Below are 14955 nucleotides of genomic sequence, written 5' to 3' on the forward strand. Positions count from 1 at the left end.
GTGCAAGGAGCTCCTCCTAGACGAGACCCTCCCCCCCCCCCCGTTTTCCTGTCAGGTCTGGAGGCAATTTGTTATCCGCGGGAAAGGAAGAGGGGCGCGGGAGGGGCGCGAGAAACAAAAACCCGTCTCCCCCTCCGCATCCAGGCGCCGGTACCTTACGGGAGCTGTGAGGGGTCTCCTTGTGTTCGGGGGCGGCGGCCACCGCTTGCACCAGTAGGCCCAGGTCTGCCACACCACCCCCTGCAATAGCTTCCCGGATAATCAGTGCGACTCCATCCGCCCATCCCAAGAAAGAACCCGACCGCGCCGCCTCCCTCAATGCGCGCCCGACCGCGTCGCTAACAACGCTTCTCAGAACCTTTCCCCTGCCCGATTGCCGCCAACATCCAGAACCCACCACCTCCGCCGCTCTCCATGATGCTCTGGTCCCGCCCCCTCGCTAAGGAAGCCTTCCACCTACCACTCAGCCAGCCGAGGAACAGTGACGTCATGCCTATTGACTTCCTTGCTTACCAATCGCCGTTGCCAAGCCAGTCTGATGGGCCTGCAAGCCCTCCGGCTCCACCTCCTCTCCGCCCCTCGCCCCCCCCACTCCCAAGCAACCAGAGGAGTCCTTCCTTTGTTTTAGCTCAGTTACGCGGAGCCCAGCAGAGGATGTCTTCTTTACGTCAGCACGGTGACGTAGGCCTAACAGCCTGCACGCGCTGGCAGCTGTCGCTTTAGGAAAGACAACTCGCTGGCGGCGGCTGTGCACGTGACTACCGAGTATCTCTCTCTCTCTCTCCTCCGCCCCTTCCTTACGACGCCTTTCTCCTTTAAGAAGGCGGAGTCGAATCTTAGGGTTGCTTTTTTTTAAAAACTTTCAATTTGTGGCGACGCTTCTTTCATTTCCCCCGCTACCAATACTGGTTGAGTGTGTCTGGCTTGGGTCGAAGGTATAAAAAGCTCGGCTCCTTTTGAAGAGCCACTGCCTGCAATCTGTCTTGGAGCTGAATGGAGGGAGATGTTTATTTATTTATTTATTTATTTTTATTTTAATTCCATTTATATCCCGCCCTTCTCCGAAGACTCAGGGCGGCTTACAAGCTTAGCAGTAATGTTGCTGGATTGAAATTAAAAACACAACAACAACAACAACAACAACAACAAATCAGAATATGTGCACCTCTTTTAAAACACCTCCGACCGTGCTATCAAGCAGCGACAGATCAGCGCCACAAAATTTGGGAGGAAGGAGCTCGGGAGACAACAAGGCATCCAAACCCTGTTTCACCCCTTAGCATTGCAACCGCTTTCAGTATCCATTAAAACGACGGGAAGCAGACAGCAAATTCCTTTGACTAAGTCACTTCCCCCCACCACCATCTGTGTGCCAGTCCACATGCTTATGGCAGTGTAATTTTTCGACAGCTTTAATGCAAAAGATGAGTTAGGAGATTTATTTCAAATATGCTTAAAATGACCCGGATACGATGAATCTGACTTCTACATAAGAAACATGAGGGAAGATATCTCATGCTGTCAGTTCAAAAAATCTTTTTCCCAGGACTCTACCGTGTGGTAACTCACCTCAAGTAGTCCTCGACTTACGCCCACAATTGAGCCCAAAATTTCTGTTGCTAAGTGAAACAACTGTTAAGTGAATTTTGCCCCATTTTATGACCTTTCTTGCCACAGTTAAGTGAATCACTGCTGTTATTAAGGCTGTTAAGTGAATTTGGCTTCATTAACTTTGCTTGTCGCAAAAGATGATCGATCACAAACTATAGAACCAAACTATCTCAGCAATATATCAGTGCACATCTAATTAGAGTAAGAAACTTACATTACAGTTAGAAACTTACTGATTTAATATTTGTAAACAAAATGAGCAGTAAATAGAATTGTACTAAATTATTAATGCTCCGCAACTCGTTAGTAAAGCAAGCTAGTGTGGCTATCCCTTTTCCTTACACTCTATATGAGAAACAATTGAGAAACAATTCATGAAAAATGATACTGAATGTCTCAAGTAGAATAGAAAAGAAAGAGAAAGAAAGAAAGAAAGAAAGAAAGAAAGAAAGAAAGAAAGAAAGAAAAAGAAAAGATAGATAGATGTCACATTATGTTCATCAAAAGATCTAAAATCTTTTTACTGCCTGTGAGCACTGCTGTAATTTTAAATCATGTGTGAAATTTCTACTGGAACAAGATAATATGAAATGGCAATACTGCAAGGGACCTGAAGATAAAAAGACCAATCTAGCTACAGGTTCCCCTCACTTCATCTTATAACAGTGACATTTTAGATAGCTAGTACGTATCAAAGACAGCATTTAAACATTGCAAGTATCCGATACATCCAGTAAGGCACTTACTTTATCTAAATTATTTTAAGGATCATCTTATACATCCTGCACACAAACACTTTATGTATGCGCATAAATGCTTTTCTCTCAATGATTCATTTGATGAAGTAGGCTGTCAGAAAAAAATGTTTCTGTAGAACTGGAAGTTGGTACATAAAGTAATCCAAGAGTGGATTAGCAGTTACTTTAAGGCTAAAATCCAGGGTATTTTATGTAACTGTTGAAGCATACAACATAAAAAATGTCTCCTAGCAAAACGAATCTTCCAATAGCACCAAACAGCACTTTGTATCCTGTATGCAAAGTATATCTATCCAGCATTACTGCATAGTGCAAGCCAAAAAATACCAGGGTAGCAGCCTGTTTTTTGCATGTAGTCGTAACAGAACATGCCATTATCTAGTGCTGGTGCCAGTCACCATGGGAACCAGAAGCAGCTATATTAGTTCAGGTAGAAACAAGTAGTAATGGTTAGAATACACTGGGTAAAGATTAGAAGCTGGTTTTAGAATAATCACTGCTGGATTTGGGCAGTATTTAAAAAAAAACAATATCTTCCCTTCAACCAAACCCCAACCTGACACACTTATATGTGACTAAGAAATATTTGAATCACTTTTTATTCAATCAATTTATTCATAAATAACCATTCAGCAAGTTTAATATTAAACTTGTTCTTTCAAATACTGGATTTTTAACTGATAAGAGAGTACCTGTTTGTGCAAAGATGTGCATAGAAATGACATCTCCTAAGCAAGTGCTTTCCTTGCAGGAAACATTCTTATCAGCTCTCTCCCAACTAATGGCTGGCAAACCTAGATTCTTGCTCTATTAAATGGAAATTCTAGGGGAAACGTATTTTATTGTACTTTTTTAATTACTATGATAAGCACCAAATTCACTGGGCCTTATTAGCAAAAGGGATGGTGCATCAGTGCTGGCTGGATTTAATCTCAGTTTGTTCTTTCCGTCCAGCCCATTATTAAGAAGACAACACTGAAGGTACCAATTTGCTGGTTGGATAACAAACAGCAATAGTATTGCATGCCATCAGCATGGCTCCCCTAATTCAGTGGTTTCATGAAGGTGCTAAATAGGACAGAACTATGAGATACTGAAGATCAATGACATAAATGCCAAACAGCATTTGTATCATCCCACTGACATTATTTATTATTTATTTATTTATTAATTTAATTTGTATACCGCCCTTCTCCCAAAGGACTCAGGGCGGTGAACAGGGCAATACATATTAAAAAACGAGATACAAAAATTAAAAGTGATTAAACAACAATGCCCATGAATAAGTTAGTATACATTAAAAAGTTAAAACAGATTTATAAAACCCAACCCCATCCCATCAGGCCAGGCCAGCTTGTACAAAAAGGTAGGTTTTGAGATCGCGCCGGAAGGAGCGGAGGTCAGGCGCCATCCGGAGCTTGACCGGAAGATGGTTCCATAAATCCGGCGCACCCACAGAGAACGCCCTCCCCCTGGGGGCCACCAGTCAACATTCTTTGACCGGTGGCACCCTGAGGAGGCCCTCTCTGTGGGAGCGTACTGGGCGGAGGGAAGTTGACGCCGGCCGCAGGTGCTCCCCAAGGTATTCCGGACCCATGCCATGTAGGGCTTTGTAGGCCATTACCAACACCTTGAATCTCACCCGGAAGACAACTTAACCTGACAAGTATTTGACAAGGAGTAAAACCAAGGCAAAATACAGGTAGACCTGCTTTAATGAATACTCCATTCAGCAACTGGTCAGAACTACAAAGGCATTGAACAAGGAGTACTTACTATGGGTCTCCACAGTTATGGCCATCAGTCAGCACAGTATATGACATCATGCCATATGACTGCATCGCTTAACAGTAGAGTTCCACATTGATAAGTAATAACTACCTGTAGGGTTCTGAAACCCAATCCTACCACGCAGTCTAGAATAGAATACCATATAACACAGGTGTCAAACTCGCAACGTCACATGACGTGTTGTGACATATCACAACTTTTTTCCCATTGCCGGCAATGGGGTGGGCGCGGTTTTGGCGTAACGCATTACATCCCTGCCTTATAAGATCAGTGTTATCAAAAGCTGTCAAGAGATTTAAGGGAAAAGAACCAGGGAGCCTGGTTCTTTTCCCTTACAGCTTCCAGTATAGATTATCCACCAAGGTAGCCAAAGCAGTTTCAGTACCATACCCTGCACAAAAGGCCAGCTGAAATTGGCCCAAGTAATCAGTGTCATTCAGATGCATTTGGAGCTGAAAATATATACCACCTTTTCCATAAATACTTGAGTTTGGCCTATTAAATATGCTTGTCCTAGATCAAAGGAGTTTAATAGATGTAACACATGCTACCCACTAGGATCACTGATCACATCCTATAACCAGGAGTTAATTTTGTATTGGTTAATTTAATCATTCAAGACCAATAAGGATTGAGTATGTGGTAGCTGTTCTCTCTTCAAGCTACCCACATTCTTTCACTCTACAAACTGACAAGCATCCTCAGTTGTTGAGGTTACATCCTATCTGATCTGTCCCAGCAAATACTCAAGTCAAAATGGGTCCATGATGACCCATTAAAGGGGATGTGAGCTACTTACACCAGAACATTTATCAGTTTAGCTCTCCTTTCCAATGTCTTGGTGAGCAAAATGGTATACAGCAGGGGTCTTCAAACTTGGCCCTTTTATGACTTGTGGACTTCAACTCCCAGAAATCCTCAGCCAGCGTGGCTGGCTGAGGAATTCTGGGAGTTGAAGTCCACAAGTCATAAAAGGGCCAAGTTTAAAGACCCCTGGTATATAGTATGGAAAAGGCTGTTCTGTGCTGATGAAACAGGAACATTCTTCATTGTTTCTGCTGCTCAAAAGTAGAATTTCAAACTCTCCATCTATGCCTGATCTGATCTATGTCAAGAGTTCCTCCATTTGTACACCAACTATCATCCCATCTTGTTCATTGCTCTCAACTCCCTAGTAAACCAAAGGTCCAACATGATTCTGTAAAAGGGCAGAGGGCTTTGGAATAGCCTGAGCTGTCTCTATAGTCTCAGATCGGGCAAGAACTTGATACTGTTTTCAAGAGATGTGGGGAAAAATTACAAGCACATTTAGAAAACCACACAGCTGCATTATTTTCAGAATCTTCCAGTCAGTGTTTAGAGGGATCCAATCACAGCTCTTATGTTTTCAGTATATCAACACCTACTCTACACGTATAACATTAATTAGCCTTGTAAAATATTTTAATTAATTTTTAAAAGAAAATACAAATATAAAATAGAAAAAGAGAAAGAGAAATCATAGAGAAGCTAAAAGTGTAAGAAAGGAAAAACAGAAAAAAAATTACAAAAAGTGGCTTCCTATTTTCCTTTACAGCAGTTATACATATGTACAATTATAAGTTTACCTCTAACTCTATGGTTACAATATACCTCTCTTCTTTCTAAAATCCATTCCATCTAATCATCAAAACCATAAATTACAAGTTCATTTTTTTCTGTTTCACACAAAAAGTCTATAAGGGCTTCCAATCAGCAATAAATGTGGAAATTTTCTTTTCTCTGATCAAAGAAGACAATTTAGCCATCCAACAAGTTTCATCATTTTTGCCAACCATTCTTCCATAGCAGGTGTTGTTGAATCTTTCCATCTTTCTGTATACAATTATCTTGCGGCAGTGATCATGTACAATAATAAAAGTTCCAAGATTTTTCCCCCCAACTGTTTTTCCATCAATCCAAAAGGAAAAATTCTCTAGTTTCAATTGCATATTAATCTTTAAAATCCTCTGAATCAGTGTATGCAATTAAATCCACAATTTTCCACAAAAATATTTTCTATCTCTTGTTACCTCAGGAAAATATTAATAACAAGCATTTTGCAATTTTTGTTGCCTTCTCAAAAAAAATTTTTAAAAAAACTTGCCACTTTGACACAGATATGTCATTTAATTGAGGAAAAAGATACGTATGACAGTTTTTCATTTAAAAGACCCAAGTTACTTTCTGAGGCAGGAACCATTAAGTTTGACACTGAATTGAAATGTCAAAACACTTAAGGCAAGTGAAAATTAATCTTTTTAATTCTTTTTAATTGTTTTTAATTTTTGTATTTCTTGTTTTAATTACCCTGTTAACCGCCCTGAGTTCTTCGGGAAAGGGCGGTATACAAATCCAATTAAATAAAATAAATAAATAAAATATACAATGCTGAAAACTAGTTGTTCAGAGAAAGGAGCTGTTTTTTTTTAATCTCGGAAGCATGCAGGGAATAAATCTTTCACTTGCTTAAAAACTAGGTGGCAAAATAAAGTTTTTTACTGTTCACATAATCAAACAAATGATGATGATCTGAAAATCTTTAGACGTATATACTCCTTCCTGGGCACGTTCAAGATTCAGGAATGATGGAAGCAAGATTCTAAAACTTCCATAAAACCTGAGGTTGAGAAAGTATATCCTAGAGCAGACATGTCAAACACAAGGCCCGGGGGCCGGATGCGGCCCGCGAAGTGGTTTCATGCGGCCCGTGAAGCCATTCTGGAAACAGTGAGGGAACGGCCCCCACTGCCTTGGCCCTGGCCCAGAGACCCTCCTGGCAGAGACCCTCAGATCTGACCCACTCCTGCCCAGGCACCCATAGGCACCCTTGATGCATAGGTCATACGCACTCTAGCCACACCCACCCAGTAGGCCACGCCCACCCTGGCCATACCCACCCGGCCCCTTGAGGTCAACCGCAATGCTGATGCGGCCCTCAATGAAATTGAGTTTGACACCCCTGTCCTAGAGAGCATTTTGGGGCAAAAAGATGTCTTTGAGTCAGTGTTGACTCCAGACAACTGCCTGGCCAACTCCCTGCAGTTTGCTTGACAAGATTTTGGAAATGGTTTTCCATTGCCTCTTCCTAGGGCTGACAGAGAGGGATTGGCCCAGGGTCACCCAGCTACCTTTGTCAGGAATAAAACTCAAGAGTTTTCTGGTTTCTGCCCTGGTGTCTTAATTTCTACACCTAGAGCATGGCTCAGGGACAGCACTATTGTTCTTTAATTTTGTCGAATAGCACCGAACTGCTGAAAAACCTAATCACTGAAATCCGAATTTCAAAACAAGTAATTCTCTGAAAAGCTTCTTATATTGGTATTAAAATAATAACCTTTGATGTCACACATCTGAATGCTTTGAGAGAACAGGTACTTATGGAATTTTATCAAGCACTGCAACTTTCAGCACAAACTAAATATTAATAATTGTTCAATAAATTCTGTTTCAGTTTCATGAGAAACAAAAAATCTCATAAACTGAAAAACAAAAGCAAGACAGAGATAGAACAGCACAATTCAGGATAGATGAGGACTCTCTAGAACAGGCATGTCAAACACAAGGCCCGGGGGCCAGATCCGGCCCGCAAAGTGGTTTCATGTGGCCCCCGAAGCCATCCTGGAAACAGTGAGAGAAAGGCCCCCACTGCCTTGGTCCTGGCCCAGAGACCCTCCTCCTGCCCGAGACCCTCAGATCTGTCCCACTCCGGCCCAGGCCCCCATAGGCACCCTTGATGCGAACGATGTAGAGCTGGCCATGCCCACCCAGTAGGCCATACGCACTTTAGCCATGCCCACCCAGTAGGCCACGCCCACCCAGGCCACACACACCCCGCCCCCCTGAGGGCAACCGCAGTGCTGATGCGGCCCTCAATGAAATTGAGTTTGACACCCCTGCTCTAGAATCTCAGCTTACTATCCAGATGGATATAGACACTTTGTATGTAACACAACATGAAAAGAGCCAGTTATTTTGTCTTTCATACTTAATCAAGAACACAGTCATATATACCTAGAGCATGCCTTGCTACCTCTGAAGTTCACAAAGTCAATTAACTGGAGTAGAAACATTAAAATGTTTTTATTTATCATTCTTTTTGCCTGTTTTACAAAACATTATTATATTCCTCGGTTTGTAAGAAATTATTTTCCCAATGATATAAAAATCTATTCAAAACTAGGTCATCAAGATTTGCCATCCTTGTTAACTTCTCATCCTGCAGTCTTGTCACAGTTACTTGTTCTTCTACACTTAGGTGTGAGAAATTTATGCAGTACACAATGAGCATTTAAAAAGAGCAAGTGTAATTAGAATTAATGGGGAAAAAATATTGTATTTTCTTACAGAAAAAATAAAGTAATGCATATCAGCACATTTTTAAGAAAGAGCAAAAAAGTATAAATTGTTACTTTTATTTACTACAGGGTAGTATAGAAAATAGTAACAATAAAGGATCATTTTTAGCTATTCAACAATAAAAACCTTTAATTAATACCAGCAGAGATATACTTTGCACAACTGTCATTTGTCTGGTAGTATTTTAGCCTTGGAGCAATATCTATCCTACAATTGCCTGGGTTAGCAAGCATGCTAGCCTGTCCCCTAACATGAGAGAATATGGGAGCTACCTCTATTTCTCCATGGAAGGAAGGTTGTTACTCTTAAGACCCTCTCCTCAGTCACTGCATGGTGAACAATAACTACAAGTGAAATCACAGAACAGATATTACCATTATATAATATATAGCAACTGATCTTTCAGGAGCGCTTTCCAACCATTTTTTAAAAACCTTCTTTAAAGAAGAGTGCGTTGGTCTTCTGCCACCATTCTTTTACATAAAACAAGCAACGCGTTTACTGTGCAACCCTTCTCTGTTAGTGATGCTAACAGCAGTTGTAGCAATGTGCTAAGTGGAAATTTGATAGGCACATGCCAATGCTTGTTCTGGCCCTCCTTTCTTCTTCCACAGCTAGCTAAGACAGTCACAACCACTTATAAACCTTAGGAAAGCAGCATGGGAACAAAGCATCCAAAAGGCATTCCTTGATGTTTCAGAGGGATCCTAATCATATTGTAATTCATAGACTCAATTAAGGTTTAGCTATTTGGGTCTATGAAAGCTAGTTTGGTGTAATGGTTACAGCATCAGGCTATAAACCCAAGAGACCTTGAATTCTAGTCCTGCTTAGGCACAACACCAGCTGGGTGACCTGGGGCCAGTCACTTTCTCTCAGGAGAAAGGAGGCAATGGCAAACCCCTTCTGAAAAATCTTGTTAAGAAAATCACTTGTTCAAGTAGCCTCTAAGAATCAGGAACAGTCAGATGGAAGGAAAAAAGTGGGTCTGCAAAAAAAAAACTGCCCTTCAGGCATCCAGAATTCATCAAAAAATATGGTTATTCTGTTGCTTTCTAATTGCTGGAGCCTTGAACTGGAAAGAAAATAATCGCCATAAGTTACTTCCTTTGTGTATTTCCAAGGTGTGTGTGTGGGGGGGAAGACTGGCATTTATAGAAAGGAACACCCTAGCAGTTCCTGGCTTTCCAAAATTACTTTTGAAAACTGGAGGCTTAAGGCATGAATATGATCGGGTGGGTGACATCTTGTGCATTTATATGTGTAGGAATGAAGGGCAGATTTTCCTAAGAGCACATCCACACACTCACATACCTAATTTTCTCCGAGGTTATTTCTTGACCACTGTTTAAGGATGAGCCCTTGTGATGTAGCCTTCCTCACATCTCCTTCCTATAACGCCAAGTGAATTCTGTTGTTTCTGACCCAATGTGGAAGTATCCCTTTCCACCTTTGGAAATAAGCCTCGCTACGTGCATGATTTATGTCACAGCAAGGGCTAGAATTTGGCTATTTCCAGCTCCTGAAAGCATATCCCCTTCTATATAGCCACTGTCACATTCTTCTTGTGGCCTTTTGGTTTATGTTGCTGGACTAATATGTCTCCAGGGGAGGAGCCACAACATCCCAAAAACTAGAGAAAGCAGCTCAGGACCTCTTTAAAATGACCTGCCTCTCACAGATCTTGGCCTACCACTGTGTTAAAAAACTGGTGCTAATTTAGTGGATATCAAGAAGATCAAGACTAAGGCAGCATCCAAGATTACTAGAGAATATTGCAAACCAGAAAATCTCTAAAGCCACCTGTTGGTCGAGGCCCTTGTTTCTACATAGCTCTCACATATAACAGCCACAGCATTAGCCATCTATCAAAATTCACCTCTTCCCCAGCCCCTGCAGGTATTATGAGCAATAGCAATAGCACTTAGACTTATATACCGCTTCATAGTGCTCTACAGCAGGGCTTTTCAACCAGTGGTACAGGTACCACCTGTAATACATTGGCACCTAGCAGATGGTACGTGACCATCCCAGAAAAGTGGTAGTGGGGGAAGGGAATGAGCTGAACCAGTGGCAGCACCGCACAAGCCTGAGCGAGAGATGGGTGGAGCTGCAGGGCTCAGCGGAAGCGCCAGGATCAGCACCAGGCTCCAGCTGGAGCTCAGCGCTGATCCTGGTGCTTCTGCTGAGCCCAGAAGCACCGATCAGCTGGAATGTTGCAGCATCTCCAGGGTCCTGACGGTCACAGTGTCCCAGGGTCATGTGAAGTGACCAAAACCTGCTGCAACCACCCAGCAGATGGGGGGAATAAAAACCAAACACCCTCCCACCCCACCCCCGCTGCCAATCCTCAACAGAAATGCTCACAACAATGAAAACCTCAGACAGGAGGAAGAGCGCTGCCTGGCGGGCAGGCAGGTGTCTTGCTCGGATATGGCTTGGGGGGCACTTTTTTCAGTGCCATTGTAACTTCGAACAGTCACTAAGCAAACTGTTGCAAGTCGAGGACTACCTGTACTTCATCACTTTTTTCCTTTTTTTTGGTCATCATGTTTTTGACACCTTGCTAGGCGACTGGTGGTACTCGGATGTTGCCATATCCTAAAAGTGGTACAATGGGTGAAAAAGTTGAAAGCCCTGCTCTACAGCCCACTCTAAGCAGTTTACAGAGTCAGCCTATTGCCCCCAACAATCTGGGTCCTCATTTTACCAACCCTGGAAGGTTGAAAGGCTGAATCAAGTCTTGAGCCGGTCAGGATTGAACTCCTTGCAGTCGGCAGAATTAGCCTGCAATGCTGCATTCTAAGCATTGTGGCACCAATAGGAAAAGTTGTCATGACTTCCTTATCACCCCTTATGAGGAGCAATTAGTGGATCTTTATCCCACCAGAAGGAAATCCACGAATTGCTGCACTATGAAGAGATGACAGAAAGCATACCCCTTTCATCTGTCTTCCTGGAAGAGGCCAAAAAGTAGAATGGTAGAGAAAGCTTCTTGTCCCATAGACACTAAGCTAGCAAAGCAGAACAAAAAAACTCTGCAGACATCACCCCTCTTTCCTCTTCTAGATGCAATGAACAACAAGAGACATAACACATTTTCTCCTGGGATGTGTCTATTAAATGAGATAAAAGCATGCTTGTTCTTTCCTCTTTCTACATAGTCCAAAATAAATACACTTTTATCCAGCACGAGGCACCGTGTTGATCTAATGATAACCAATATAGACCAATAATATATATTATCTATAAGGCAATACTATATGCCATTTACTGCATCATATCCAATCATTAATGTCATTGCTGAATTGAGATGGCCAAAACTAAGTTTAAAGAAAAGATGGGAGAATCGTTTCTCAAATGCTTGGCAGAGTGCAAGAGAAAAGGAGATAAACAATATACTGTACATTAGAATTGAAATTCTGCAGAATGAAAGTCTCTTTCTTCCTAATTTGTCCAATTTCTGCGAACAGTTCTGGCAATTTCCTTCAATTCTGCTAGTCAGAGGAAGGATTAAGGAACCATGCAGGTCACTGAAATTCCAGTCCCAACCACTGGAAAATATCTCAGCAACTGTAAGGGCTTCTGAGAACTCGATAGGCATTAAATACACACTTTTAAAAGCACATTTTCATTAGGGCTTTGCTTCTTCAAAATGAATGGAATACACAGCCTGCTATCACTCATCAGTGTTGACACCACTACAGCACTGAAAAAGTATTTCAGTGAAAACTTTGAAACATTTTAACATGCACTGATCCTGGAAAAAGAAATGCGCAAATGCAGGCAGTCCTCAACGTACAACCACAATTGAACCCAAAATTTATGTTGCAAAGCGAGACATTTTTAAATGAATTTTACCCCATTTTATGACATTTCTTGCCACAGTTATTATGTGAATCACTGGCAGCTGTTACGTTAGTAACATGGTTGTTAAGCGAATTGGCTTCCCCCCATTGACTTTGCTTGTCAGAAGGTCACAAAAGGTGATCACATGACCCTGGGATATTGCAACCGTCATAAATATGAGTCAGTTGCCAAGGGTCTGAATTTTGATCACATGACCATGGGGATGCTGCAAGTGTGAAAAATGGTCATAAGTCACTTTTTTCAATGCCGTTGTAAGTTTGAATGGTCAGTAAACAAATGGTTGTAAGTCAAGGACCACCTGAATACAGGTCAACCTTTCTAGCTTTGTAAAAATATCTTCAATGGCTTGAAATTGTAAATTTCAGCCCTGAGCTACAAATATTCTCCTTCATTATTCTCCTTCACTGGGAAATTGTAACTATCCAATTAATTATTGTTAAAAGCCTTTTATGTGAACATTAAACCCTGCCCTTGAGTACGATTGAAGATCTGTAAAAGAAATGGAGTTCAAATAATTTATCATTCCCTTATATTTTGTATGTAAACTATATGTAAATGGTATCATTGTACTTTGAGAATGTGTGTGTGTAAAAATATATGTCTAAAAATATAAACATATACATGGTGTGTACATCAATATACTTATTGAAACAAAGAAACTGCCTTAGCCAATGATAACATTTTAAGTTAAATATGTACAAACATTTATTTTTAAAAACCTAGTGAAATGGGAATTTGCACTTAGTTCTCATTATTTTCAATTACCTTGTCACTGTCATCAGTACAGATGTGGTCTTGATGGATCAGCTGGCACTGGAAGGAAGCACCAATACCACCTGCAAAGAAAGTAAGCAGAAAAAGTGCCTTGTGTGAGTTTCTTAAGTTGTTTTCACACTTACGATGGAAAATGAAATAACTGCCACTGTCAATGCAGTCACTTAGCAACCCGAACCTAAATCCCCCATAGCTAAGCATTTCTGCAGTTTCTTCTCCCATCCATAAATAAATAAGCACACAGGGCTGTGTGCATAGCCCCTACCTGTACTCTTTATACACTTATGATTGTGTATCATCTGACCCATCCACTGCGATAATCAAGTTCGCAGATGATACAACTGTGGTGGGTCTTATTACAGGTGGGGATGAGACAGCATATAGGGCGGAGGTACAAAAACTATCCATATGGTGTAGTAACAACAACTTGCACCTAAACATCGGCAAGACGAAAGAGATGGTGTTAGACTTCCGGAGAAAAAAGGAGGAACCTGCCCCACTTCACATCGGAGAGAACTGTGTAGAGAGAGTTTCCTCCTTTAAATTTCTGGGAGTCTACCTCTGAAGATCTCACCTGGAAAGTTAACACAACTCAGGTGGCTAGAAAGGCCCAACAGAGGCTTCACTTTTTAGGGTCTTGCGGAAGAACAGGGTAGAACAACAGCTAATGACCCTCTTTTACCGGTCTACTATAGAGAGCGTCCTCTCATATGGTATTGTGGTTTGGTATGCTGGTCTGACAGCCGCGGATAGGAAAGTATTACAGAGGGTAGTGAGCACAGCACAAGACATTGTGGGCTGTTCCCTGATACCACTGGATGACATTGCCAGGGCTCGTTGCCTTGGAAGAGTGAGGAAGATTGTCAGGGATGGCTCACACCCTGGACGGTATCTCTTTACTCTCCTACCATCCGGTAGGAGATATAGGAATATAGCCAGCCGTACCAACAGGCTGAAAAATAGCTTTTATCCGTGGGCTGTTAGGCTTTTAAATGGGACATAATGTTATGCAGAATTGACTTGGGAGGCCGGGGTGTGGTGTAGTTGGTTCACATAGTATGATGGGATGGAGGGTTTGTTGTCACTGTGTGTTGGGGGGAGAGAGCACGGGGGGAGGCTCAGCTAATCTCAATGTACACATGTTGTACTTTGACAATAAAGGTTTATTATTATTAAATACATGATGAAGTCTAAACATATGATGACTCTCATACTTCCAATTGGTGATTCTCTAAGGATTCTGTGCTATATGCCTATTGTTATATAATAAACAGTTCTGAGCTTTCCTAAATATCCTAATCTTAAGACATTTGTAAATTACGTTATATAAAATAGCATACAGCACACTTTTTACACAGGCATAACAGTTACTGGATTAACAAAATGAAGCTGTTGACTTTTGTTCAATTGGTGATTTATTTGTAAATAATGGTTTATTCTGAGCTAAACTTGTATCTTTAAAACATGATGGATAGTTTCTAAAAGTAACTGGCAATACAGTGTCACATAATTAAGTCTAAGCAAGGTGACATTAAGATTCACACTGAACACACATTTATTAGCTAGTTGCTGAATTGCAGCTCCAGTCAGCAGAGTTATGTAATTCAGCAACATCTGGAAGGCCACAATTTCACTGTCCCTGTGCAGTGACTGTTAAAGAATGGAATAATCTAATAATTTAATCAGTCTGTTTACAATTCTCAATCTAAAATATAGGTTATAATAAACTACTATGTTCTTTGCACTGCCATAACTTTATACCAAACTTTATACA

At 41.4% G+C, this 14955-nt stretch overlaps 1 protein-coding gene across 6 annotated transcripts in view; it reads right to left on the reverse strand.

Annotated features, from left to right (window-relative positions):
* RNF38 (ring finger protein 38) overlaps window positions 1-14955 on the reverse strand; it is a 108103-nt gene that overhangs the window by 35484 nt on the left and 57664 nt on the right. For all 6 annotated transcript variants that reach the window (XR_014025052.1, XR_014025053.1, XM_081317153.1 and 3 more), the window contains exon 2: window positions 13173-13243. Coding sequence is in view for 4 of the 6 variants with exons in the window: in XM_081317153.1 (XP_081173279.1) it covers window positions 13173-13243 (71 nt within the window). In the remaining 2 variants the exon portion in view is untranslated. The remainder of the gene's footprint in view (window positions 1-13172; window positions 13244-14955) is intronic.

This window comes from Vipera berus (genome assembly GCF_964194415.1).
Source record: "Vipera berus genome assembly, chromosome: 2".
Taxonomy (NCBI): Eukaryota; Metazoa; Chordata; class Lepidosauria; order Squamata; family Viperidae; genus Vipera; species Vipera berus.